The 13,161-nt window shown below is 41.1% G+C and overlaps 1 protein-coding gene across 5 annotated transcripts in view; it reads left to right on the top strand.

Annotated features, from left to right (window-relative positions):
- Positions 1-11,300, top strand: part of ENOX1 (ecto-NOX disulfide-thiol exchanger 1) — a 336,022-nt gene extending 324,722 nt beyond the window's left edge. For all 5 annotated transcript variants that reach the window (XM_069601258.1, XM_069601259.1, XM_069601255.1 and 2 more), the window contains one exon: positions 10,348-11,300. In XM_069601258.1, coding sequence (XP_069457359.1) covers positions 10,348-10,479 — 132 coding nt within the window. In that variant the 3' untranslated portion in view covers positions 10,480-11,300. The remainder of the gene's footprint in view (positions 1-10,347) is intronic.
- The last annotated feature ends 1,861 nt before the right edge of the window (positions 11,301-13,161 follow it).

Below are 13,161 nucleotides of genomic sequence, written 5' to 3'. Positions count from 1 at the left end.
ATTTATTTGGTTGTGCCCAGTCTTAGTTGAGGCATGTGGGATCCTCGATCTTCGCTGCAGCACACAGGATCTTTTGTTGTGACATGTGGGATCTGGTTCCCTGACCAAGGATTGAACCCAGGCTCCCTGCATCTGGAGCTCAGAGACTTAGCCACTGGACCACCAGGGAAGCCCTGATCCTCTCCATACTTTTAACTGTCTCTAGATTATTCACAATAATATCTCACTATGGTGTTTTTTTTCCTCTTGATTAGTGATGTTAAACACCTTTTCATGTATCTGTTGGCCATCTGTATGTCCTCTTTGGAAAATGTCTGTTCAGATCCTCACTCATTTTTTCGATTGGATTTCTTGGTTTTTTGCTATTGATTTTGTGAGTTCTTTGTACATTGTGAATATTAACCCTTTATCAGACATATGACTTACAGTAGTTTTCCTATTTGGTAGATTGCCCTTTCATTTTGTTGATGGTTTCCTTCACTGTAGAGAAGCTTCTTATTGTTTGTGTTTATTTTTTAATGGGTATTTTATATAAGATTTTATTTGAGCTGCCTGTTCTGTAATTGTATCCCTGTCCATATTATAATATTTACACCATTCTGGCTGAATCAGGCCGTTACCTTGCACTATCAACAGCAAATGACGGTTAACTACTTCTGAAGACACCAATGGTTATTATAATCATTTCTGACTAATTGGTTATTCCAACTAAGTAATCATGAGAATTTCAAATGCCAGTTTCGCTACTATTTAGTTGTGTGACTTCGGACAACTCACTTAACATCTCTGTACCTTAGCTTCACTGTCTATAGAATGGGTTTTGTATGTGTATTAAATGGCTTAATAGATGAAAAGCATTTATAGCAGTATCTGGCACATAGTAAGTGCTACCTAGTGTTGGCTGCCATTTGCTTTGAGCTTAAAAGTGTGCAAAAGACCTATCACATTCTCTCAGTTTGAGATCTTCGCCACAACTTCATGGACAGGTGAATTTTAAAGGCTTGCGCAAAAACCAGTGTTACCGTGTGCTGGGGCAACCCTCCAGAAGTCCTTAGAGCAGCCAATGAGTTTCCTTCCAATCTCTTTACTGCGAGTGAGAAAATACCCAAAGAGACTTAGTGACTTAGACAAGATGGTGGTGGTGGTTTTTCAGTCGCTCGGTCATGTCTGACTCTTTTGCAACCCCTGGACTGTAGCCCACCAGGCTCCTCTGTCCATGGGATTCTCCAGGCAAGAATACTGGAGTCGAGTGACATTTCCTTCTCCAGGGGAATCTTCTTGATCCTGGTATCAAACTGACATCTCCTGCTTGGCAGGCAGATTCTTTACCATTGAGCCACCCAGGAAGCCAGGCAAGATGGTAAAGCAGGTTAATGGTCATTCGTGACTGGAATATGGACTTCTGCCTCTGCATTTCTTTCTTCTAGCAAGTGAACGGCTTATTTGCATGTTTAAATAACTTTTTGATGAGACAGTGCACTTAATGCACGGACCCTGTGCCTGGCCCAAACGCAGGACATGGTGCCGCCTCTCCGCTGCCGCTTGCCAACCTCTGCTTCCTTTGTGGTTGAAGTCCGGGCTCAGGTCAGAAGCTACCATAGGAGACAACGTGTTGCTGCTTTTCAGGGCAGAGTTTGACCCACCGATCACCGAAGACCTGATGCGAGCGCACAGGATTCCCTCAGCATTGCTGAAATACGGATATATAGAGAAATTGAACCTGTGCCAGGCCCTGTGTTACATTTTACACACAGTCCTAATAATAACACCATTCTCCCCAGTGGCTGTACCAACTTACATTCCCACCAGCGGTGTGGGAGGCTCCCTTCTCTCCGCACCTTCTCCAACATTTGTTATTTGTAGATTTTTTGAATCATGGCCATTCTGACCAGTGTGAGGTGATGCTTCATTGTAACTTTGATTTGCATTTCTCTAATTAGCAGTGTTGGGCATCTTTCCATATGCCAATTTGTCCATCTGTACTTCTTCTTTGGAGAAATGTCTGTTTAGACCTTCTGCCCATTTTCTGATTGGGTTGTTGTTTACTACTATTAGATGAGCTGTTTATGTCTTTTCTAAATTAAGCCCTTGTTGGTCACACTGTTTGCAAATATTTTCCCCCATTCTGTATGTAGTCTTTTCGTTTTGTTTATAGTTTCCTTCGCTGTACAAAAGCTTTTAACTTTAATTACGTCCCACTTGTTTATTTTTGCTTTTATTTCTGTTGTCTTTTGAGAGATTAACCTAAGCAAACATTGGTACAATTTATGTCAGAGAATGTTTTGCCTATATTCTTCCTGGGATATTTATGGTGTCATTTCGAGTTTACTTTGCATAAGGTGTGAGAGAGGTGTGAGGGAGTGATCTGACTTCATTGATTTATATGCAGCTGTCCAGCTTTCCCAACACCACTTGCTGAAGAAACTGTCTTTCCTCCCTTATAGTCTTGTCTCCTTTGTCGAAAATTGACCATAGGTGTGTGGATTTATTTCTGGGCTCTCTGTTATCCATGTCTATTTTTGTGCTGGTACCATACCATTTTGATTATTGAAGCTTTCTATTGTGGTCTTGCGCAAACTCCAGGAGATGGTGAGGAACAGGGAGGCCTGGCATGCTGCAGTCTGTGGGGCCGCAAAGAGCTGGACACAACTTGGCGATGAGCAACTACTGCTGTCTGAAATCTAGGAGGGTTATGCTTCCTGCTTTGTTCTCTTCCCTCAAGATTGCTTTGGCAATTCCGAGTCTTTCATGGCTCCATATAAACTTTAGGATTCCTTGTTCTGTGGGTAGTTTGACAGGGATTATATTAAATCTGTAGATTGCTTTGGACAGTATGCCATTTTAATCATCCTGATTCTTATTAATAAAACCCTAGAGCATGTGGTATCTTTCTGTTTCTTTGACTCATCTTCAATTGTCTCATTATTCTCTGCATGTAAATCCTTCACCTCCTAAGTCAGGTTTATTCCTAAGTACTTTTTATATGATTTTTTCCAAAGGGATTTGTGTTTTTTTTACTTTCCCTTTCTGGTATTTCATTGTTAGTGCAAAATAAAGAAATGCAACCGATTTCTGTACATCAGTTTGTATTCTGCTACTTTACTGTATTATTTTATTAATTTCAGTCATTTTTGTGTGGTCTTTAGGGTTTTATATATAGCATCACATCATCTGCATATAGTGACAGTTTGACGTCTTTTCTCCCAATTTGGATATGCTTTATTTCTTTTGTCTGACTGTTGTGGCCTTGGAAGGAAAGTTATGACCAACCTAGACAGCATATTAAAAACCAGAGACATTACTTTGTCAACAAAGGTCCATCTAGTCAAGGCTATGGTTTTTCCAGTAGTCATGTATGGATATGAGAGTTGGACTATAAAGAAAGCTGAGCGCAGAAGAATTGATGCTTTTGAACTGTGGTGTTGGAGAAGACTTTTGAGAGTCCCTTGGACTGCAAGGAGATCCAACCAGTCCATCCTAAAGGAGATCAGTCCTGAGTGTTCATTGGAAGGACTGATGTTAAAGCTGAAACTCCAATAGTTTGGCCACCTGATGTGAAGAGCTGACTCATTTGAAAAGGCCCTGATGGTGGGAAAGATTGAGGGTAGGAGGAGAAGGGGATGACAGAGGATGAGATGGTTGGATGGCATCACCGACCCAATGGACATGGGTTTGGGTCGACTCCGGGAGTTGGTGATGGACAGGGAGGCCTGGTGTGCTGTAGTTCATGGGGTCACAAAGAGTGGGACACGACTGAGCGACTGAACTGAACTGAACTGTGGCTAGAACTTCCAAAACTATGTTGAATAGAAGTGGTGAGAGTGTATACATCCTCGTCTTGTTCCTGATCTGAGAAGAAGTGCTTTCAAGAATTTCAGCACCGAGTATGATGTTAGCCGTTGGTTTGTCATAAATGGCCTTTATTATGTTGATGTATGTTCCGTCTGTGCCCACTTTCTGGAGAGTTTTTATCATAAAAGAAGGTTGAATTTTTTCAAAATGTTTTTCTGCACTTCATGTGGTTTGTATTCTTCAATTTGTTCATAACTTATTGACCAGAGACATATTATTATAAAACATTATTGAGATATTTTAATGTTCACGTACATAAAAATCACCAGCAATAGGTGTTAGTTCCTGCAAAAATCCCCCAGGCAATAATGTGTTAATATGGTGTATCATACTGATACGTACTGTGGATATTGAAAAACCCTTGCATCCCTGGGATAAATCCCATTTGATCATAGTGTATGATCCTTTTAATGTACTGTTGGAGTTGGTTTGCTAGTATTTTGTTGAGAATTTTTCCATCTCTGTTCATCAGTGATACTGGCCTGTAATCTTCTCTTCTGTGGTATCTTTGTCTAACTCTGGTATCAGGTTGATAATGGCCTTGTAGAATGAGTAAAAGAGTGTTCCCTCTCTTGAAATTCTTTGGACAAGTTTCAGAAGAACTGGTATTAACTCTTCCAAAGTGTTTGAAAGTAGTCTGTGAAGCCACCTGCTGCTGGACTTTTGTTGTTGAGAGTTTTTAAATTACTGATTCAATGTCAGTACTGGCAATTGGTCTATTATTTTCTATTCCATCCTGGTTCAGTCTTCGGAGATTTTCTTTTGACTTTCTATGAATTTGTCCATTTCTTCTAGTCTGTGCGTTTTACAGGTGTAGGGCTTCGAAGGTGGCTCAGCTGGTAAAGAACCCACCTGCCAGTGCAGGAGGCATAAGAGACAAAAGTTCGATCCCTGGGTTGGGGAGATCCCCTGGAAAAGGGCACGGCAACCCACTCCACTATTCTTGCTTGGAGAATCCCATAGCCAGAGGAGCCTGGTGGGCTACAGCCCTTAGGGGATCCCACAGAGTCAGACATGACTGAGGTGACTTAGCACATAGTAACTTGTAGTGGTCCTTTATGATCGTCTGTATTTCTATGGGGACAGTTTGACTTCTCCTTTTTCATCTCTGATTTTATTGACCTGTGTGCCTTCTCTTTTTTTCTTGATGAGTCTGCCAAAAGGTTTATCAATTTTGTTTATTCAGAGAACCAGCTTTTAGTTTGATCTTTTCTGTTGTTTAGTCTCTATTTCATTTATTTCTGATCTTATTTCTTTCCTCCTACTAGCTTTGGGTTTTATTTGTTCTTCTTGCTCTAGTTGCTTTAGGTATAAGGTTAGGTTGTTTGAGGTTTTTCTTGCTTCCTGATATAAGACTGTACTGCTATAAACTTCCCTCTTAGAACGGCTTTTGCTGTGTCCCGTAGGTTTTGAATCATTGTGCTTTTGTTTTCATTTGTCCCTAGGTATTGTTTTATTTTTGATTTCTTCAGTGATCCATTGGTTGTTTAGAAGCATCTTGTTTAGCCTCCCCATGATTGTGTTTCAGCCTTTTTGTTTTTGGTAATTGATTCAAATCGCATAGTGCTGTGCTCAGAAAAGATGCTTGATATGATTTCAATTTTCTTAAATTTACTGAAGCTTACTTTGTCCCCAGCATGTGATCAGTCCTAGAGAATGTTCCAGAACTTGAGAAGATTGTGTATTTGATTGCTTTTGAATGAAATGCTCTTGATATTCAACTAAGTCCAAATGGTATAAACATGTCCTTTAAGGCCTCTACTTCCTTATTGATTTTCTATCTGGACGATCTGTCCAATGATGAAAGTGGGGTGTTAAAAGCCCTCAACCGTTATTATGTTACTATCAGTTTCTTTTATGTCTGTGAACATTTGCTTTATATATTGAGGTGCTCCTATGTTGGGTGCAGATATATATAGTTACAACTGTTATATCTTCTCTTGGATTGATCCCTTGATGATTATGTAGTGTCCTTCTTTGTCTCTTGTAACATGCTTTTTATTTTAAAGTCTATTTTGTGCAATATGAGTATTCCTACTCTAGCTTTCTTCCGATTTCCACTTGCATGGAATATCTTTTTCCATCCCCTGACTTTCAGTCTGCATATGTCTCTAGGTCTGAAGTAGGTCTCTTATAAGCAGCATATAAATGGGTCTTGTTTTTGTATTTAGCCAGTCCATATCTTTTGGTTGGATCCTTTTATCTATTTACATTTAACGTATTATTGATATGTATGTTCTTACTGCCATTTTGTTAATTGTTTTGGATTTGATTTTGTAGGTGATTTTCCTTCTTTTATTCTCTTAACCTATGATTTGATGGCTATCTTTGCTGTTGTGTTGGGATTCATTTTTCTTTTCTGCCTAAAAATATATATTATAGGTTTTCTTTATTGGCAGTTACCATGAGGTTTTGATATACAGCATTCTGTATACACACACACACATACATGTATATATACACATACGCATGATTATTTTAAGTTGCTGAGCTCTTAATTTCAAATGCATTTCAAATATCCTGCATTTGCACTCTCCTCTTCTATTACTAGTTTAGATATCATAGTTGTGTGTGGATGATTTCCTGCCTTTACTGTTGTTTGCCTTTACTGGTGAGCTTTCCCATTTCATAATTTTCTTGTTTCTGCTGCTGCTGCTGCTAAGTGACTTCAGTCATGTCCAACTCTGTGCGACCCCATAGACAGCAGTCCACCAGGCTCCCCTTCCCTGGGATTCTCCAGGTAAGAACACTGGAGTGGGTTTCCATGTCCTTCTCCAATGCGTGAAAGTGAAGTCGCTCAGTCATGCCCAACTCTTAGCAACCCCATGGACTGCAGCCCACCAGGCTCCTCCGTCCATGGGATTTTCCAGGCAAGAGTACTGGAGTGGGGTGCCATTGCCTTCTCCATTTCTTGTTTCTAGTTGTGGCCTTTTCCTTTCCACCTACTGGAATTCTTTTAGCATTTCTTGTAAAGCTGGTTTGGTGGTGCTGAGTTCTTTTGGCATTTGCCTGTCTTTACAGCTTTGGATTCCTCTGTCAGATCTGAATGAGTGCCTTGCTGGATAGAGTATTCTCACTTGTAGGTTTTTCCATTCATCACTTTAATTATATCATGCCACTCCCTTCTGACCTGGAGTTTCTGCTGAAAAAAATTAGCTGATAAACTTATGGGGATTCCTGTGTATGTCATTTGTTGCTTTTCTCTTGTTGACTTAATATTTTTGTCAGTTTGATTAGTATACATCTCAGTGTGCTGTTCCTCCTTGGGTTTATCCTGCCTGGGACTTTCTTACTGGATTTTCCTTCCCCATGTTAGGGAAGTTTTCAGCTATTATCTCTTTGAATATCTTCTCAGGCCCTAGGCCTTCTGGAACCCCTATCATGCAAATGTTAGTTCATTTGATGTTGTCCCAGAGATCTCTTAAACTGTCCTCTTTTCATTCTCTTTTTCTTTATTCTGTTCTGTGGCAGTGATTTCCATGACTTTCTTCCAGCTCACTTATCTGTTCTTTTGCCTTGTTTTTTTCTGCTATTGATTCTACTTTTTTCATCTCAGTTACTGTATTCATCAGCTCTTGTTCTTCTTTATATTTTCTAGCTCTTTATTAAAAACTTGCAACTTCTCACTCTGCACTCATCCTTTTCCTGAGTTCTTGGATCATCCCTACCGTCATTACACTGAACTCTTTCTTGGGTGGATTGCCTATCTCCAGGTCACTTAGTTGTCCTTCTATGGTTTTATCTTGTTTCTTCATCTGAAACATATTCCTCTACCATCTCACTTTGTCTCAATTTCTAACTGTATGCTGTAACAACTCAGTCACTCAGTCATGTCCGACTCTTTGTGACCCCATGGACTGCACCACGCCAGGCTTCCCTGTTCTTCACTATCTCCCTGAGTTTATTCAAACTCATGTCCATCGAGTCAGTGATGCCATCCAACCATCTCATCCTCTGTCACCTCCTGCTGTCCTCAGTCTTGCACAGCCTCAAGGTCTTTTTCCAGTGAGATGGCTTTTCACATCAGGTGGCCAAATATTGGAACTCCAGTTCAGCAGCACATTTTTATGTAGGTAGAAAGTTATGTTTCTCGACTTTGGAGAAGTGGCACTGTATAGGGGCTGTCCTTCATGTCCCAGCAGTACACGCCCCCTTCTGTCATCCAAGGGCCAGCGACCAGCTGGTCCCAGGATAGGCTCTGGTGTGCATTTGCTGACTTAGTTCCACGCATTACTGGATTGTAGTTCTCTTGCTTTGGGGTGTCTTGCCCCCGTGATGGGTGAGGCTGGTCTAGAGGTTTATCCAGGCTTCCTGATGGGAAGGGCTGGTACACACCCACTGGCGGGTGGGGCTGTGGCAAGGGGCATGTCTAACGGTGGCTGTGTGCTCAGGAAGTCTTTAGGCAGCCAGTCTGCTGATGGGTGGGGCTGTGTTCCCACCATGGTGGTTGTTTGGCCCAAGGTGTCCCAACACCAGAGCCTGCAGGCTTTTGGGTGGGGCCAGGTCTTGGTTCCAAAATGGCAGCTTCCAGGAGCACTCACACAGATTAACAGTCCCCAGCACTTCTGCCACCAGTGTCTGTGTCCCCACGCTGAGCCCCAACCGCCCCCTGCCTCCCCTGGGAGACCCTCCAAGACCAGCAGGTGGGTCTGGCCCAGGCTCTTACAAAGTCACTGCTTTTGCCCTGGCTCTTGGAGTACACAAGACATTGGGTAAGCCCTCCAAGAGCGGAGTTGCTGTTTACCCCAGTTCTGTGGAACTTCTGTGCTCAAGCACTAGTGGCTTTCATAACCAAATGCTCTGCGCATGCCTCCTCCTAATGCCAGAACCCAAGGCTAAGGAGTCTGACATGGGGCTCAGAATTCTCACTCTTGTGGGAGACCTTCTGCTGTATATGTCTTCTCCAGTTTGTGGGTCACCCACCCAGGGGGTAATGGGATTTGACTATATCACACGTGCACCCCTTTTACCTTTTTTGTTGAGTTTCTTCTTTACATCTTTGGATTAGAATATCTTTTTTCGTAGGTTCAAGTCTGTTTTTTTATCAGTGGTGGTTCAGCAATGGGTTGGGATTTTGGTGTGCTTATGTGAGGAAGTGAGCTCAAGTTCCTTCTATTCTGCCATCAGCATGATGAATAAACTCTTAATTACTGATTTTTTTATTAAACCAGTGCCATATCAACAGGCACAACAGCACCCCTTCACAGCGATGATGATGAAGTCTAATTGTACATCCATTACAGAACTGTCTTCAGCACTAACAGGGCAACCTCTGGGGTTCTGAGTGATGCAGGATGCCCCAGCAACACTGGCAGGGGTCCTTGTCCAGGTTCTAGAAGCTGTGTTCCCTGAATTATGGCTCTCTACCTCTGTCTTCAAAGTCAGCCATGGCAAGACGGACTTTCTTCTAACCATGCATCCATCTAGTTTGATCCAGTATTTTGTTTTAAATTTTGTCTCTATTATTCATCAAAGATATGTGCTCAGACGCTAAGTTGTGTCTGACTCTTTGCAACCCCGTGGCCTGTAGCCCATCAGGCTCCTCTGTCTGTGAGATTCTCCCAGCAAGAATACTAGAGTGGGGTGCCCTTTCGTTCTCCAGGGAATCTTCCCAACCCAGGGACTGAACCTGCGTCTCTTATATCTCCTGCATTGGCAGGGAGATTTACTACTAGTACCACATAGGAAGCCCCAGATATTTGCCTATAATTTTTTTGATATTGTCTTTGTCTGATTTTGGTATCAGGTGATGGTGGCTTCCTATAACAACTTTGGGAATATTCCTTCTACTGCCTGTTGGAAGAGTTTCAGAAGGATCCGTGTAGTTCCTTTGTGTGTTTGGTAGAATTCCCCAGTGAAGCCATCTGGTCCTGGACTTTGGTTTGCAGGGAGATTTTTTGTTGTTGTTGTTACAGATTCTATTTCACTTCTAGTGATCTCTCTGTTCAAAGTATCTATTTCTTCTTGACTCAGTTTTGGTGGGTTGTAGAGTTGCTAGAAACTTGTCCATTTCTTATAGGTTGTCCAGTTGGTTGGCATATAATTATTCCTAGTTCTCTTCCATTTTTGTATTTCTGTGGTATCCGTTGTTTGGTCTCTCTTAATCGTTAACTGGGAAGTATCCAAGGTGGTGCTATTGGTAAAGAACCCGCCTACCAATGCAGGAGACATAAGAGAGGCGGGTTCAGTCAGGAAGATCCCCTGGAGAGTCCCCATGGACAGAGGAACCTGGCAGACTACAGTCCACTGGGTCACAAAGAAGTCGGACACGACTGAAGCAACTTAGGGCGCACACACACACACACACACACAGACACACACAGTATCTATACAGTGATTGTACCATGAAAAAATAACGAGGTCTTATTTGCTGAGCATTTCTGTTGTGTCCAAAGCTGTGCTAAGCCTGTAGTCTTCACACATCCTTACTGAATGTTGTTATTCCCACTTTCTGTGACTTACAGAGACTATCCCCAAATTCTTCCTTTCTAACAGATATCTGCAAACGAAATCGAAATGCTTTTGATGAGGTTGCCACGCATGTTTAAACAGGAATTCACAGGCGTGGGAGCAACGCTGGAAAAAAGGTGGAAGTTGTGTGCCTTTGAAGGAATTAAAACTACCTAACTGTGAAGAGCGATGAAATCTCTGGACGAAACCGCCTGAACCCGGTCAGGGCTGTGCCACATGAGCCCAGGAGGTTTGGGGCAGGTCCAACGCGGGACCTTTATGGAGCCGTCAGAGCCTGACTATAGTTACATCTGTGGCGTTCTCTTGTGAGTGGAAATGTAATTGTGTACCAGTTCCCTAAAACAAAGCTTCATACTGTGACAGATCTGTTTGCTATGAAAACCAATGATTCCACAGTCATAGTGATGGCAGAACCCTAAAATATGCTACATTTGAGACTAGCTCACCAAGCAGAATATTTAAATAATGGTGTAGCAATGGTCGTTGCTAGGCTACAAAGCTGTATATGTAATGTATAGCTGAAATCATTCAATGACATTTTCCTGAAAGTCTTTCTGTTTTAGTAAAAAAGAAAAAAGAAAGAAAAAAAGTAATTTTACAGTAAGGAAAAAAAATCATACCAAAAGAAAACTTGAATATGTGTCTGAACAGTTATTGTATTTTGTAAATTAAGTTATATGCTGTTCTAGGGACTTTTGCCTTATTGAAGAGGCAGAAAATGTGATTGGACTCCTTGAGAATGCTTTATCAAGAATATTATTTTTCTAATGTAACAATCCTCCATCATACATTCTTTTAACATGGACTGCATAACAATTTTCATAAAATGTAAATAGGAGAAAAACTAGTGCTACTGTCTTGTACTTGGTATGTAATATTCAGGTTTATGCATCAAAATAAACATTCAGTAAATATTGCTGTTACAAATTTTATAGCAAAGATATTAATTTTTTTCAATAAATATGACTTCTACCATATTGGTTTTGCAAATTATTCTTTGATGTATTTTAAGAAATATTCTTCACATTATTCAATCCCATCTCATAGCCCATTATTTTTAAATGATTAAATGCATGAGTGACATGAAGAGACAACATTTCAGACAAATATATAAAAATCATAAAGTGGAAAGTACTCAGAAAAGATTCTATAGCATTAGAATGGCTATTATTTGAAAACGCCAAGATATGACAGCCGAATATAATCAATATAAATTTCATGTTTGTTTTGTGTCCTCGTGCATAGCAACAAAGTAGCCAGTTACTTGCTATTATTAATTCCTGGGTTTATTTGTATCTTTTCCAGAAAACATACAAGTTAGGAAAAGAATTTAAAAATGCACACGTCAACAATTTAGAGAAAATTTAGGTTTCCCTTCTTTAAATGTAAGTAGAATAGAGCTTTCAATTGTATTTCCCTCCTGTTTCCTTACATGAGAATCACAAAAAAGCAAGTATTCAAGATACTGATTGATTTTAAATGAAACACCTTTTAGGAAGACAGCTGAACAGTGAATGTTATTTAAAATTCCAAAAAGACATTCATAATTTCCTATTGGACATTATTGTCCTCCGGCTCTTTTTATTGAGTCCTGATAAATTAAGATTCTTATTCGTGCCTCCCATAAATATCTACACAGATATTCAGGCTCAGTGCTGACACCATGAATATGCAGCTGAGTAAGAAAGGAATCCCCACCCCCACCCCAACCAATGAACTCAGAGTTCAGTGGGGAAAAGAAATTTTCCCAAAAGTGTCTATATGATGTGAACCATGTGACGGGAAAGATGTGCTAATGGAGCCACGATCCAGCCTAAATATCAATGTCATATTAATGCTGAAACACTTGCTGTCTCTCCACTACCATCTGTCAGTGCCCACCACCACCACCATCCATGTTTCAGTCAAGAGACAAATAAGGATACAACAATCTGAAAGGGGACCTCCTCATTTACAGATAACGTTACCATAAAATAGAAGACCTAAGAGGTTCACCTGAAAAAGAAAAGATGAATTCAGTCACGTGGCAGTTAAAGACAACGTCTAGTAGGGGCCCAAAGAAGTACCATAATCTAGACCATCTGCAAGCTGAAAACCTGGTCGATGTTTTCAAGTGTGCATTCGTACTTTCAAGGATTGCCTGCAGTCACTTTAGCCTGAGGATACACTGCCCAGGGCAGACCCCAACTTACGGCTTCTGCTCAGGAGAGGAGTTGGCATGACCTCATGTTAGATCTGACATAAGACACCGCTTTCTAACTTCAATTATGTGAATGACTTATTCTTGCCAGGAAAAAAAAAACTTCTGAATTATTTCACATGCATGCTGGTTTCAGATAGGACTTTAGAGGTCACCTGGGGAAGGAAATGGCTTTGGTACCTCTCAGGGGCATCTTCCTGTCTGTCAACCCGTCCTCCCTAATCCTTGGGATAATCCTACTAAAAAAGACAGTGTTATTGTCCTCATTTGTCACACAAGGAGAAGGAGGCTCACACGTGCTAACAATCTGGCCAAATCTGCACAGTTAGACAATTCTGAATACGGGGTTTGAAACCAGGACCCAATGACTCCAAAATACATTGTTCTTTTTACTATCCCACGCTTCTTAGTCTATCCCCACTCTTCCCATGAGCTCAGTGCTCACCCAGGGCCTTCAGATCACCGCTTTTACTCTCCTTTATTCGCCTCCATCCCCTGTACATGCATACAGGTGGGAAGACCTTTCTCTCCTAAACCCACCCAGTAACAAATCATCGTTCTTGGATTCTGAGAAGAAGCAAAATGTTGAAAGTTTGGAAACTTGTTACCTGGCCCCGATGGGTCTTTCTGGATTGCTT

This window comes from Ovis canadensis, chromosome 10, assembly GCF_042477335.2.
Source record: "Ovis canadensis isolate MfBH-ARS-UI-01 breed Bighorn chromosome 10, ARS-UI_OviCan_v2, whole genome shotgun sequence".
NCBI lineage: Eukaryota > Metazoa > Chordata > Mammalia > Artiodactyla > Bovidae > Ovis > Ovis canadensis.
This window is presented reverse-complemented; position numbering and strand designations above follow the sequence as displayed.